The sequence below is a fragment of the Gracilinanus agilis genome, chromosome 3 (genome assembly GCF_016433145.1).
Source record: "Gracilinanus agilis isolate LMUSP501 chromosome 3, AgileGrace, whole genome shotgun sequence".
Taxonomy (NCBI): domain Eukaryota; kingdom Metazoa; phylum Chordata; class Mammalia; order Didelphimorphia; family Didelphidae; genus Gracilinanus; species Gracilinanus agilis.
Window position 1 is genome coordinate 325,161,587 of NC_058132.1, and position 14,082 is coordinate 325,175,668.

The 14,082-nt window shown below is 35.5% G+C and overlaps 1 protein-coding gene across 1 annotated transcript in view; it reads right to left on the reverse strand.

Annotated features, from left to right (window-relative positions):
* Window positions 1–12,823, reverse strand: part of TRIM42 (tripartite motif containing 42) — a 54,654-nt gene extending 41,831 nt beyond the window's left edge. The window contains exon 1 of the mRNA XM_044669145.1: window positions 12,474–12,823. Coding sequence (XP_044525080.1) covers window positions 12,474–12,823 — 350 coding nt within the window. The remainder of the gene's footprint in view (window positions 1–12,473) is intronic.
* Window positions 12,824–14,082: the final 1,259 nt, after the last annotated feature.

Sequence of the window (14,082 nt, forward strand, 5' to 3'; positions counted from 1 at the left end):
GGTCACCATTTTTTCATACCTCCCTAAGTACTTCATGCACAGTGTGTTAGGCATGTAGTGGTCATATAATTTATACTTCAATAAAGCTTCCAGGTCTAAGAAAAAATACTTCAAATAGTCAGAAAGAAAGAATTTAATACCAAGAGTCACGGTCAGAATCATACAAGATTTAGCAGTTAACATTATTAAGAACTAGAAAGCTAGGTCCTAGGTTCAAAACTGACCTCAGACACTTCCCCAGCTGTGTGACTCTGACCCAGCTGTGTGACCCTGGGCAAGTCACTTGACCCCCAATCCCTACCCTTACCACTCTTCTGCCTTGGAACCAATACACAGTATCGACTCCAAGATGGAAGGTAAGGGGTTAAAAAATAGAACTAGAAAGCTTATAATATTACAATATTTCAGAAGGCAAAAGGGCAAAGATCAAGGATAATTTATCCAGAAAAACGTACTATTATCCTACAGGAGGAAAACAGATCATGTATGAAATAAGAGACTTCTAAGAATTCTTGATAAGAAGACTAGAGCTGTTCAGAAACTTTGAAATACAAACATAGGAGTCAAGAAGGACAAAAAGCCACCCCCAAACCAAAAACCAAAACAAAACAAAAACACACAAAATATAAGCAAGGAATCCTAAAAGGAACTAAATGAGAATGAACTCTTTCCACATTGATATGTGGAGCTGATACATGTATCTCCTGAGAATCCTGCCATCATCAAGGGTCACAGAGGGAGTCTAATAAGACAGAAGGCTTGGGAGTGGTTGTATTTTGTTTTGTTTTTGTGATCTTAAAAGAAGAAAGAACGGGGAAAAAGGAATATACAAGGGAAGTAAAAGGAGAGGAAGTGTGGGGGAAACTATCTCACATAACTTGTGTATGCAAATAAAAGATTATATAAACAAGGAGGAAGGAGCAGAAAGATCAGTTGACATTTTATATCACTTTCATCTGACCCAATCAAAGGAGGAAATCAAAGGAGACAAGAATACACACACACACAAACACACATGCAATTAGTGAGGAAATTCATTCAACTCATCAGAAAAACAGGAGGGAAAGAGGAGAAAGGACAATAGTGAATGAAAGAGTACATAGATTAAAGAAGAGATAAATCCTAAGAAAAACAAACTCCAACCAGGGATGGTGGATCACTGAGAGGGACTTAGAAGGAAAAGAATAAAAGGACAAAAATCTGCGAATGGGTTCTGTGAGATGGAAAGAGTAGAAGACCAGGGGAATAGATGCAGAATGCATCAAATCTAGATCACTGTGCTGAATATACTCCTCTACCTCACCATATTCTTCTATATAAAGGAGGGGCAGAAAATTGACCATAGAAATGACAAACTATGATACCAAAGGAACTGTGATGGAACATGCTACCTACTTCCTGAAAGAGGAAGGACTCAGGATCTCAGGATGCAGATTGAAATATATATATTTTTGGATATGGTCAATGTGGGAATTTGCTTTGCTTCTCTACATATGTTAAGAGTCTTTTTTCTTTTTAATTGGCAACAGTGGGAGGGAGAGAAGTTTGATTTGAAAAAATTAGAAAAATAAAATTAAGATATTAAAAAGAATATGAGTTGAATGTAAGTAACTAAGATCAGAAAAGCAACAACTAGGAAAAACATCTTTGCAACAAGTTGTTTTATTTTTTATAAATTATTCCTAATATATATAAAGACTTGATTCAAATTTATAAGAATGTAAACTATTCCCCATGATTCTGGAAGACCAGTGAAAAAGAATACTGACAAGAGATGATATACTTAAAACCAGAATAAGATATACACTTTTACATGGACAATGTGGGGATGTATTTTGCTTTACTATGCATATTTCTTATTAGGATTTTGTTTTGTTTTCTTTTTTTCAATGTTGAGGGGGAAGCAAGATTAGGAGAGCTTGTTAATTGGATAAAAGAAATGGAAAAATAATTTTCTCTTGAGAGTTCTTCTAAATTCTCCCCAAGGCTTCTAATCACTAGTCCTAATTCTGCCTGATAGGTCTAATTGACTGAAGAGAAGATACTCAATAGACGGTCGAATGGGTTCAGATTTTTTTCTGTTGTTATATATTTTCTGATTGTTATGACAGTATTTATTTGTATTGGAGCAATTAGAACATTTTAAAATGTCTGCTAATAACTTATTTGCACATGAACCATAAGGAAATTAGAAGTTTAGCAGAAGACTCTGGAAACAAAGACATCATAATTAAGTACTAGATATAGGTAGTTTGCCATAATAGTTAGCAGTTAGAGCAATGGTTCCCAAAATTTTTTGGCCTACTGCCCCCTTTCCAGAAAAAATATTACTTAGCCGCCTGGAAATTAATTTTTTAAAAATTTTAATAGCAATTAATAGGAAAGATAAATGCACCTGTGGTCATCACTGCTCCCCCTGGATTGCTGCAGCACCCACCAGGGGGTGGTGGCACCCACTTTGGGAATCACTGAGTTAGAGTTATCCCAGGAAGTTGATATAAGAAATACCCAAATTCACCTCTGAACAACTATTAAAGACTCCTCAAAATGAAATCTGGTTTGGTAAATCTAACAAATGATGGGGTAAAAACAGTTTTCCAATTCAAGACAACACAAGGTGTTTAGCAAGAAAGATTTGTCTTAGTAGTGTAAGAGGGGAGCACAATCCAGAATAGGTAGTGTTTATGAGGTTGGGAGAGGAGCATGATCTAGCATAATCCAGTATAAACAGGATCCAGACAAACAGCTGTAAGTCTCCCCAAAACAATGCAGGCTGACCACCCCTAAGGCAGCCACATCAGAGCAAGCCCCAGCATAAGAAGCTTGGGACAGTGCCCCTGCCACCCCAGGAACAGAGTCAAACTTTAGCATATAGGTAGGCAAAAATCATAGAATAATCTGGAAAAGTGAGCAAAAAACAAAGAAAAAACCTGACCAAAGAGTTACCTTAGTGATAGGGAAGAACAAAACACAAACTCAGAAGATGAAAATAATACCAAAACAACTACTTGTGAAGCTTCAAAGGAAAATGAGAAATGGTGTCAGGCTCAAGAAGAATTCCTGGAAAAGATAGAAATGGGAGTGATGCAAAAAAATCATGAAAAAAGAACCAACACATTGGTACAAGATAGTAAAAAATTCACTGAAAAAAAAACAACTTCCTAAAACTCAGAATTGGCCAGATGGAAAGGGAGGTACACAAGCTCAATGAAGAAAATAATTTCCTAAAAATTAGAGTTGATCAAGTGGACGTTAATGACTCCATAAGATATCAAGAAACAATAAAACAAAATCAAAACAATGAAAATAGGAGAAAACATAAATAACTCAAGGGAAAAACAACTGACATGAAATATAAACTCAGGAGAGATAATCTAAGAAATACTGAACTACTTGAAGACCATGAAAAAAAAGAGACCCTAAACATCATATTACAAGAACTTATCATGGAAAATTGTCCTGATATTCTTGAACAAGAGGGGGAAACATACACTGAAAGAATCCATTATCACCTCCTGAAAGAGACCTCTAAATATAAATTCTGAGAAATGTTATAGCCATATTCCAAAGCTCCCAGGACAAGAAGAAAATGTTGCAAGCAGCCAGAAACAGTTCAAATACTATGGAGCTATACACAGCATGACATAGGACCTAGTCAAAGAAAGGAATAAAAGATAAAGGAAAATGTGATGTGTGGCAGAGTGAAAATAGAGGATTTTGCCTGCAGTGGCAGGGAAAGAATGTTCATGGGTTTGACTCTCAGAATTCTGAGAGAGGCATGTGAAGGAGTTGAACTTCCATCCCTGGGGGAAGAACTTTGGGAGTAGTGAAAGAGTTCACAGCTTTTAGACTTTGGTCTCCTTGGATCCTGCTTGGGATTGCCCTGTGTACTCTTTTTGGTTCCTGTCTTTTCTGAGGTATTCCTGCCAGCATTTTCCTGATTTGAGTAACTTCTATTTGAAATACTTGGAAGAGAGAAAGCCAGTTTGACTGACCTGAACTGTTACAGTACCTCCACAGGCTTAGCTTGCATCTTGGTAATCAGGCCATTTTGGTCACCAAAACCCTTGATCCAGCCAACTAGCTCTGCTACCTTTATCAAGAACTGATTTGGAGAGGCTAAAACAAGGGCAGCTAGAACAGGAAATTTGGGGGGGAACTTAGAGCAGTCAGGAAGGTCGTGAGATAGCTTTCAAGAAAAAGAGAGACTTGTGAAAGTCTCATAGAGGTGGGTGAAATTTAGTTCATTAGCCTAGGGATTTCCCTAGCCCGCCATCCTCACCAAATCCTGGTTGTTTAAATGATTAAACCTTTTTATCATCAAGACCACAGCAGTTAGATTGCATTTTTGAGAGCTCCAGGCCTGAGGATAGCCATCTTGTCCTCTGTGCCTGGGAGAAAACAGCTCTAATAGGGTTTTGATTTCACCAACCTTTTAGTGGTCAAAACTCACATGTTTCACTAGTAGCTTCTACATTAAAGATTCAAAGTCAAAACTCACATGTTTCACTAGTAGCTTTTACATTAAAGATTAGAGGCCTTAGTATAGGATATTCAAGAAGGCAAATGAGCTAGGATTACAAAAAAGAATTATCTAACCAGAAAAAAATATATATATGTACATATATATGAAAAAATATTAATGAAATTGAGGAATTTAAGCATACCTGATGAGAAGACCAGAACTGAACAGAAAAATGTGATGTTCAAATATAAAACCCAAGAGAAGCATAAAAAGGTAAATAGGAAAGAGAAAACAAGGATTCTAATAAGATCAAAATGTTTACATTCTTACACGGGAAGATGATGTTTGTAACTGTTAAGAACTTTTTCATTATCAGGGCAATTAAAAGGTATAAACATATACAAAGGACACAGGACTAAGTTGAATATGATAGGATAATATTCCCCAAACCAAAATTAAGGAAAAAGAAGAATGCATTGAGATAAGAGGAAAAGAGACAGAAGAGGGCGTAAGTTAGATCAAATTAAGAGGCACAAAATTGTAACTACAATGGAGGGGAAGATGAAGAGGATGTTGGAGTTTTCTTTACTTTGGAATTGGCCCAAAGAAGGAATAATATCCACACTCTGGTATAGAAATCTATCTTACCCTGTAGGAAAGTAGGAGGGGAAAGGGAATAAGAGAAGTTGGGGAGGACTGATAGAAGTGAGGGAGATTTGAGGGAAGTGATGATCAGAAACAAAACATTTGTGAATAGGGAAAGGCTGAAAGGAAAGAGAGAAAGGGATAAACAGAGGAAAAATAAGATGAACTGAAACACAGAGTCATCATAATTTTGAATGTAAATGGGATGAACTTACCTATAAGACAGAAGCTATCAGAGTTGATACAATATACTGTTTAAACAGTTTTTAAACAGGGAAACAATACATAAAAGAATAAAAGTAAGGGGCTGGAGCAGAATCTATTATGTGTGGGGTAGCTGGGTAGGTCAGTGGATTGAGCACCAGGCTTAGAGATGAGAGATTCCTAGGTTCAAATCTGGCCTCAGACACTTACTGTGTGACTCTGAGCAAGTCACTTAACTCCCATTGCCTAGCCTTACCACTTTTCTGCCTTGGAACCAATACATAGTATTGATTCTAAGGCAGAAGGTAATGGTTTTTAAAAAAAGAATCTATTATGCTTCAGCTAAAGTAAAAAAAAGCAGGGGCAGCAATCATGATCTCAGATAAGCAAAAATAAAAATAGGTCTAATTAAAAGAGCTAAGGAAGGAAATTATGGTTTCATAAGAGGCACCATAGACAATGAAGTAATATCAATATTAAATATATAGACTTCAAATGGCATAGTATCCAAATTCTTTTCTAAAAAAAATATTTAATTAATTATTTTAGAATATTTTTTCCATGGTTACATGATTCTTGTTCTTTCCTCTCCCCTTCTCTCCCTCCTTTCCCCTGGAGCCAATAAATAATTACACTGGATTATACATGTATCATTGTTCAAAACCTATTTCCATATTATTAATATTTGCAATAGAGTGATCATTTAAAGTCATCCCACATCAAACCATGTGATCAATCATATGTTTTTCTTCTGTGTTTCTACTCCCACAGTTCTTTCAATGTGAATAGTGTTCTTTCTCATAAGTCCCTCAAATTGGTCCTGGGTCATTGCATTGCTGCTAGTAGAGAAGTCCATTGCATTCGATTGTGCCACAGTGTATCAGTCTCTGTGTACAATGTTCTCCTGGCTCTGCTCCTTTCACTCTGCATCAATTCCTGGAGGTCTTTCCAGTCCACATGGGATTCCTTCAGTTCATTATTCCTTTGAGCACAACAGTATTCCTTCACTATCAGTTACCATAATTTGTTCAGCCATTTCCCAATTGGTGGACACCCCTTCATTTTCCAATTTTTTGCCACCACAAAGAGCGCAGATATATATATATATATATATATATATATATATTTATACAAGTCTTTTTCCTTATTATCTCTTTGGGGTACAAACCCAGTAGTGCTATGGCTGGATCAAAGGGTAGGTAGTCTTTTAAAGCCCTTTGAGCATAGTTCCAAATTGCCTTCCAGAATAGTTGGATCAATTCACAACTCCACCAGCAATGTATTATGTAAGGATGGGATTTATTACAATTAGTGTCTCAAATTTGCCATATCCCCTCTTACTGTCATATTGGCTAATCTGCTAGGTATAAAGTGGTACCTCAGAGTTGTTTTGATTTTCATTTCTCTAATTATGAGAGACTGATAGTTTTGATTTCTTTATTTGAGAACTGCTTATTCATGTCCCATATGCTTGTTTATCAACTGGGGAATGGCTTGATTTTTTGTACAATTGATTTAGCTCCTCATATATTTGAGAAATGTGACCTTTGTCAGAGGTTTTTGTTATAAAAAAAATTTTCCCCCAATTTGTTGCTTCCCTTCTAATTTTGGTTGTATTGTTTTTGTTTGTACAAAATCTTTTTTAATTTAATGTAATCAAAATTCATTTTATATTTTGTAATATTCTCTATCTCTTGCTTGGTCTCAAATTTTTTCCTTTCCCATAAATCTGACAGATATACTATTCTATGTTCACTTAATTTACTTATAGTTTCCTTCTTTATATTTAAGTCATTTACCCAATCCGAATTTATCTTGGTACAGGGTATGAGATGCTAGTATCTAAATTTTTAAAAGAAGTTAAATGAGTTTGGGGAGGATATAGACAGTAAAACTATATTAACTAGGGGACATGAACTTCCCCTCTCAGAACTAGATAGACCTAACCAAAAGATAAACAAGAAAGATTGTTAAGGGGGTGAACAGAATTTTCAAAACGTTAGATATGATGGATCTCTGGAAAAACATTGAATAGTAATAGAAAGGAATGTAACTTTTTCTTGCTAGTACATGGCATCTACATAAAGACTGACCATGTATTAAAGCACAAAAGCCTTACAACCAAATGCAGAAACGCTGAAGTATCAAATGCATCCTTTTCAGACAATTATGCAATAAAAATTACATTCAATAAAGGGTCTTGAAAGCCTAGCTTAAAAATTAATTTGAAATTAAATATTCTAATCTTAAAGAACGAGTGGTTCAAAGAAAAAAGCATAGAAACAACCGATTATTTCTTTAAAGAGAACAACAATAAAACAACATACCAAAATTTATGGAATACAGCCAAATTAGGGGAAAATTTATATCTCAAAATAAATAAATAAAATAGAAAAACTGCAGGTCAGTGTGTTGGGCCTACAACTAAAAAAACAAAACTAGAAAAAAATTAATTTAAAAATTCCCAATTAAACTCCAAAGTGAAAATCCTGAAAATTCAAAGGAGAAATTAATACAATCAAAAGTAGGGAAAATATTGAACTAACAAAGCAGCTGATTTCATGAAAAAAAAATGGATAAACCATTGGTTAATTTGATTAAAAAAAAGAATAAGAAAACCAAGTTACCAGTATAAAAAAGTGAAAAGATTAAACTTAGCACCAACAAAAGGGAAATCCAAGCAATTATTAGGTGCTATTTTGCCCAAATTTATGCCAATAAATCTGACAATCTAAGCAAAATAAATAAAAATTTACAAAAATATAAATTGTCCAGTTTAACAGAAGATAAAATAAAATGCTTAAATAACTCCATTTCAGAAAAATAAAATTAAAAAACCCAGCAATAAAATTCCTAAGAAAAATTCCTCAAGGCCAGATGGATTCATAAGTGAGTTCTACCAAATATTTAAATAAAAAATTCCAATAAGATTCAAACTATTTAGAAACAAGCAAAGAAAAAAAGTATAATTCCTTTTAAAATACAGATATAGTGTTGATACTCAATAGGAAGAGCAAAAACAGAGAATCAATTTTTCTAAAGAATATTGATTCAAAAATTTTAATAAGGTATTTGCAAAGGAATCAGGAATAGATCACAAGGATCATGGACTATGGTCAAGGGGGATTTATATCAAGAAGGCAGGCTTGGTTCAATATTAGGAAAACTATCAGCATAATTAACTATATCAATTAAAAACAACAGAAATAATTTGATTATCTCAATAGATTCAGAAAAAGTTTTTGACATTTCTATTAAAAAGCACTAGGAGGGGCAGCTTCGTAGCTCAGTGGATTGAGTCAGGCCTAGAGATGGGAGGTCCTATGTTCAAATCCAGCCTTCAGACATTTCCTAGCTGTGTGACCCTGGGCTAGTCACTTGACTCCCACCCACTGCCCACCCTTACCACTCTTCCACCTAGGAGCCAATACACAGAAGTTAAGGATTTAAAGTAAAAATAAAAATAAAAAGCACTAGTAAAAGAACTGATAAAAAACATAGTCAAATAATGCCTTCTCTACTGAGGGGACAGAAGGAGTTAACTGAGTATTATAATGTAATAAATAATTAATTTAAAAACAAAGAGAGCATAGGAATAAATGGAGCTTTCCTAAAAATGATAAGCAGGATTTAAACCCATTAGCAAGCATTTTTTGTATTGGAGATGAGCTAGAAGTCTTCCCAAAAAAGACCAGAGGTAAAGCAAGGATACCCATTATCGCCTTTATTATTCAATATTTTACTAGAAAAACTAGCTATAACAAGAGAAGAAAAAGAAATTGAAGGAATTAAATAGGAAATGAGGAAACAAAACTATCATTCTTTGCAAATAATATAATGGTATGCTTAGAGAACCCCAATGAATCAATTAAAAAACTAATTGAAATAATTAACGACCTTAGGAAAGTTGCAGGATATAAAATAAACCCACATGAGTCATTAGCATTCCTATATATTACCAACAAAGAATAGCAGTAAGAGATAGAGAAATTCCATTGCAAATATTTTTAGATGGACCTGGGGTCCTAACTGCCAAGACAAACCTAGTAACTATATGAACACAATTACAAAACATTTTTTCACACAAATAGAGATATAAATAACTGGAAAGACATTTATTGCTCATGGGTAGACTGAGTCAATATAATAAAAATCAAAATTTAATCCAATTTTTTGTTCAATACCACACCAAACTACCAACAATTATTTCATAGAGCAAATAAAAATAATAGCAAAGTTGATCTTGAAGAACAAACGATCAAGAATATTAAGGGAATTAATGGAAAAAGAATGTGAATGAAGTTTGCTTAGCCATACCAGACCACATATTGTACAGTAATGTGTTAAACATCAAAACAATAAGAGTACTGGCTAAGAAATAGAGTGGTGGATCAGTGGAGTAGATTTGGTACACGATACACTGTAGAATATGACCATAGTAATCTAGAATGTTTGGTAAGCCCAAAGATCCAAGATTTTAAGACAAGAACTCACTATTTGACAAGAACTACTAGGAAAATTGTAAAACAATATGGAAGAAACTAGTTGTAGACCAATATGTTACACTATATACCAAAGTAAGGTCAAAATAGGGACATGATTTAGACAAAGTATGCTACTATAAGCAAATCAGGAAAGCATAAAATAGTTTACTTGTCAGATCTATCGTTAAGGGAAGAATTTACGATCAAACAAGAGATAGAGAGCATTAAGAGAACTAAAGCAGTTAATTTTGATTATACTAAATTTAAAAAAATTTGAACAAACAAAACCAGTGCAGTCAAGATTAGAAGAAAAACAAAACTAGGAGAAATTTTTATAGCAAATGTCTCTGACAAAGACTTCATTTCTCAAATATATAGAAAACGGAGTCAGTTTTATAAGATTACAAGTCATTTCCCAGTTGATAAATAGCCAAAGGATATGAATAGGCAGTTTTCAGATGAAGAAATCAAAGCTACATATTGTCATAGGAAAACATTCTTCAAATCACTATTGATTAGAGAAATGCAGATTGAAACAACTTGGAGGTACTATCTCACATCTATCAAATTGGCATATGACAGAAAAGGGAAATTTATTCATTTGTTTTTTTTTTCTGTGTGTTAATTTCTTTTTTTTTTTTAAATTTAATTTCTTTTAAATGTCCATGAAATCTCAGTGAGATGGCCCTATGGTTTCATTAACACAATGTCATCAGCAAACAAGAATGTTTGGAGAATGGTGATGACAGAATTTACTGAGTGCTTAATAATCTAAAAATACCATACTAGGCACAGTAGTTAACACCAAAAAATTTAAAATTTAGGTGGAGAGAATCATGTGCCTAACAATTAGAGAACAATACAGGCACCACCCCATCCATAATGTTATTCTTCAAAACCATCAATTAGAATTATTCTTTAATATCGTTAATGCATTAATACATAATATTGTTCCTCAATATCATTAATACATTATAAATAAAATCCCACCCTAATTTTAGAAACCCTGCCATTAGATTTTTGGATCAGTCCTCCAAGATACAACTCCTCTTAATACTCTGAGTTACTCTAAGTGCCCTTAATACTCTGTTCATTCAGAAAATAGTTGATATGTGGGCCTATAAATGAATCAGTCACAGGGTAGTAGTATTACAGGTACTTTCTTCTCTTTCTATGAAGACAGACCTGTCCTTTTCAAGTTTCTAGTGTGGATAAATTTAAAAGGGTAGACGTATACTTTGCTTCCTCTTCCCTGAGATGAACAGTGTTGATTTATTCTTTAATATTATGGGTGGAGGAATGAAAAATTATGAAGTTGTATAAGGTGAAGAGGTCTGCAAAGGCCTATATGGGAATGGATCTTCTTTGTCCCTTTTGCTGGGTAAGTAAGAATCACACATGGTCTCTGGGATAAGGAAAGTGGTAGGGGAATTGAGTCAGTATATTAGTCTATTATGAAAAGAAACATAATAAAACTTTAGGATTCATCTAGTTCAACCTTCTTATCTTAGAAACGAGGGAACTAGAGTGCAGAGAAGTTATCTTGGCCAAGGTTATGCATTTGGCTAAGAGTCAAGAGTTGTAGCTTAAACCCACATAGTCTGTCCATGGTTCTTCCTCTTACATTATCTTGCATGCCCATCTGCAGTTTTATATCTCCTAAGATCATTTGGACAATTTTAAATACAAACTTTGGCCATCCAAAAATGTTTCTCTTAACCATTTCAGACTTTTTTTTTGATACTAACTGCTCCTAGTAATGTTGTTTTGCTTTGATGTCACAAAGCAGGATAGACTTAATTTTCAAAAATTAAGTAAAAATACTTAAAACACTAACTATTTAGTACTTATAGCATATGAGATATCGTCTTGGTGCTATAGGGAATACAAAGAAATCTAAGGCATTATATTTGCCTTCAAAGCAGCGTATATTTGAGCTGAAAAGACAAAATGTAAATAAACAAAAAAAATCCAACTACATTACAAGATGAGAGCACAGCAGATGCTGCTGGTGGGATGATTAAGTACTAATGAATTTAGAAGCAGAGGACCTGGGCTCAAATCTTTACCAGGGAATCTCTGTATTACCTTGGGCCTCAATTTCCTCATCTATAAAATAGGTGAAAATGACATGACTTAACCTTTTAGTTTCCTTCCATGTCTAAATCTGATGATCCTATGAAATGAGAAGTATACCAGAGTTGTACAATGCTTAGAGTGGTAGATTTAGAGTTAGAGTTGGGTTTGGTTGTCTGCCTTACTGTTCATTTTTTTGCATGACCTTGAGCATGTCTTTATGGACCTTTCTTTACCTATATGTAAAATGTGAGGTTTGGACTAGTCAACCTTTAAGTCCTTTCTAGCTTAAAAGTCTGAGTCTCTCCTGAAGGAGATAACAGCTATAGGTCTGGATTGTCTAGGAAGACTTCCTAGAGGGAAAGGAAACAGAGCTGGACCTTAAAGGATCAGGAAAGACCTGAAAAAGTCACACACTGGCCAATAAGTGGCATAGAAAGTAAATGTCGTGATTTCGGAGGAGCAAAAGAGTCCTGGTAGGCTCTGGTTTGCTAGGGAAGTAAGTTGTTTTTTAAACAAATTCTGGTTGAACTGACCGGGATGGGGCTAACCTCAACAAGTCATGAAGGCATCAGTTCATACATCCCTAGGGTACTTACTGTTCTTTTTTGGAGAGCTTTTTCTTTTGGCCAAGGTGGCATGGATAGAAGCGGAAGGAAGATGTGCCCCGGGGACAAACGCAGCAGCACTTGCAGACTGGGTCATTGGCACAGGCACAGCAGCACCAATGGCAATTGGGATAGTCTGAACAGGTACAGTGGCAGAACTGGTAAGCGGCGTCTTCGTCATATGGGCAGGGGAAGCAAGAGCAATTTCTCTCTGTAGTGAAAAGGAACTTCATACTTCGGCACATACATTTTTTAGGAATGATTCTCTCCCATGGACAACACGGAGACAATATGCACATTGGCTCCTCCGTGATATCTCTATCCTTATAGGATTGCTCCATGCTTCATGAAATTCCCAGTGTCACCCCCTTCCTAAGCCCCAATGTCTATCTGACAACACTCTCTATCTCTAAAAAGACCAGCTGTTTGCTCTCATGACCTACTGATACAAGTAAGAGGCCAAGGCACAGACTGGCATTTACATGGTAAGACTGAGTTCATTGCTTATGTCATAATCCCTCTCTCCTCATGCTAATTCACTTCACTGTGGGCTGCAGGTAGCTGTAGGTACATTCTCCACAGATGGCTAGCCCTAGTGAGGGGGACAGCAGTGAATAAAATATCTGCATGTATGTCATGTGAGCTGACAAGGCTGGGAAATGGTGGGTTTAATTCCTGCTCAGGATTAGGTTTGCATTTCAGGTAAAATACCTCTAGATGTCATGGAGGGCTACTTAGTGGTCTAAATGTCTAGGCTTCCCATTGATGGGCTGAATCACCTGGCACAGCAGAAAAGAGTCTTGAATTCTGAGTCTGAGGTCCCAAGTCCAAATCCTAGTTCTGGCACTTATTGACTATGTAACCATGGATGAGTCATTTCAGCTCCCTGGGTCTAGGTTTCCTCATCTATAAAATGAAGGAGTTGGACTTGATTAAGAGTTCGAAACCATTTTCATGTCATGGTCCCTTTTGGCAATCTGATAAAGCCTGTGAACCCCATCTCAGAATCATGTCCTTAAATGCATGAAGTAAGATGCATAGGATTATGAAGGAAAACAACTTACACTGAAATAGTTGTCAAAATATTTGAAAAATGTACCTTCTGCTTAGCAGTTGTGATAGTCATACATCACAGATAAAGCCCATGAGCTGGATCATGCTCATTAGGACAGGTAGGGAATGGCACCAACAAGACTTGCTTGTAAATGGGTTTGACTGAATGTCTCTGACTTCCAACATGAAGTTATGTGGTTCTATAGTCCTGATGTTGTATCTCCCCAAAACACTCTCTGATTTTTATATGATTCCCTATTTCCCAGTGCTTATGTGATCATATTGAGGAAGATTGAGGGAGTTGAGTGTATTCAGGTAGCAAGTGTGGTGGGAATTGAAGTTCTTGAGTGGACCATACTAACTCCATCTCATGACTCAATTTTAGATCTAGCTTAGTTCCCTTCTGATTCAATTGTGGGTCTGGTCCATATCTGTCTTGTGAGAAAACTATTCAGTTGTGGGAATTGAGAGGAAACCTTATTGTACCATTTGAACCCAGCTCTCCATTGGGAGGAAACTGAACTACCTGTACCTGTTGTTTAAAGAC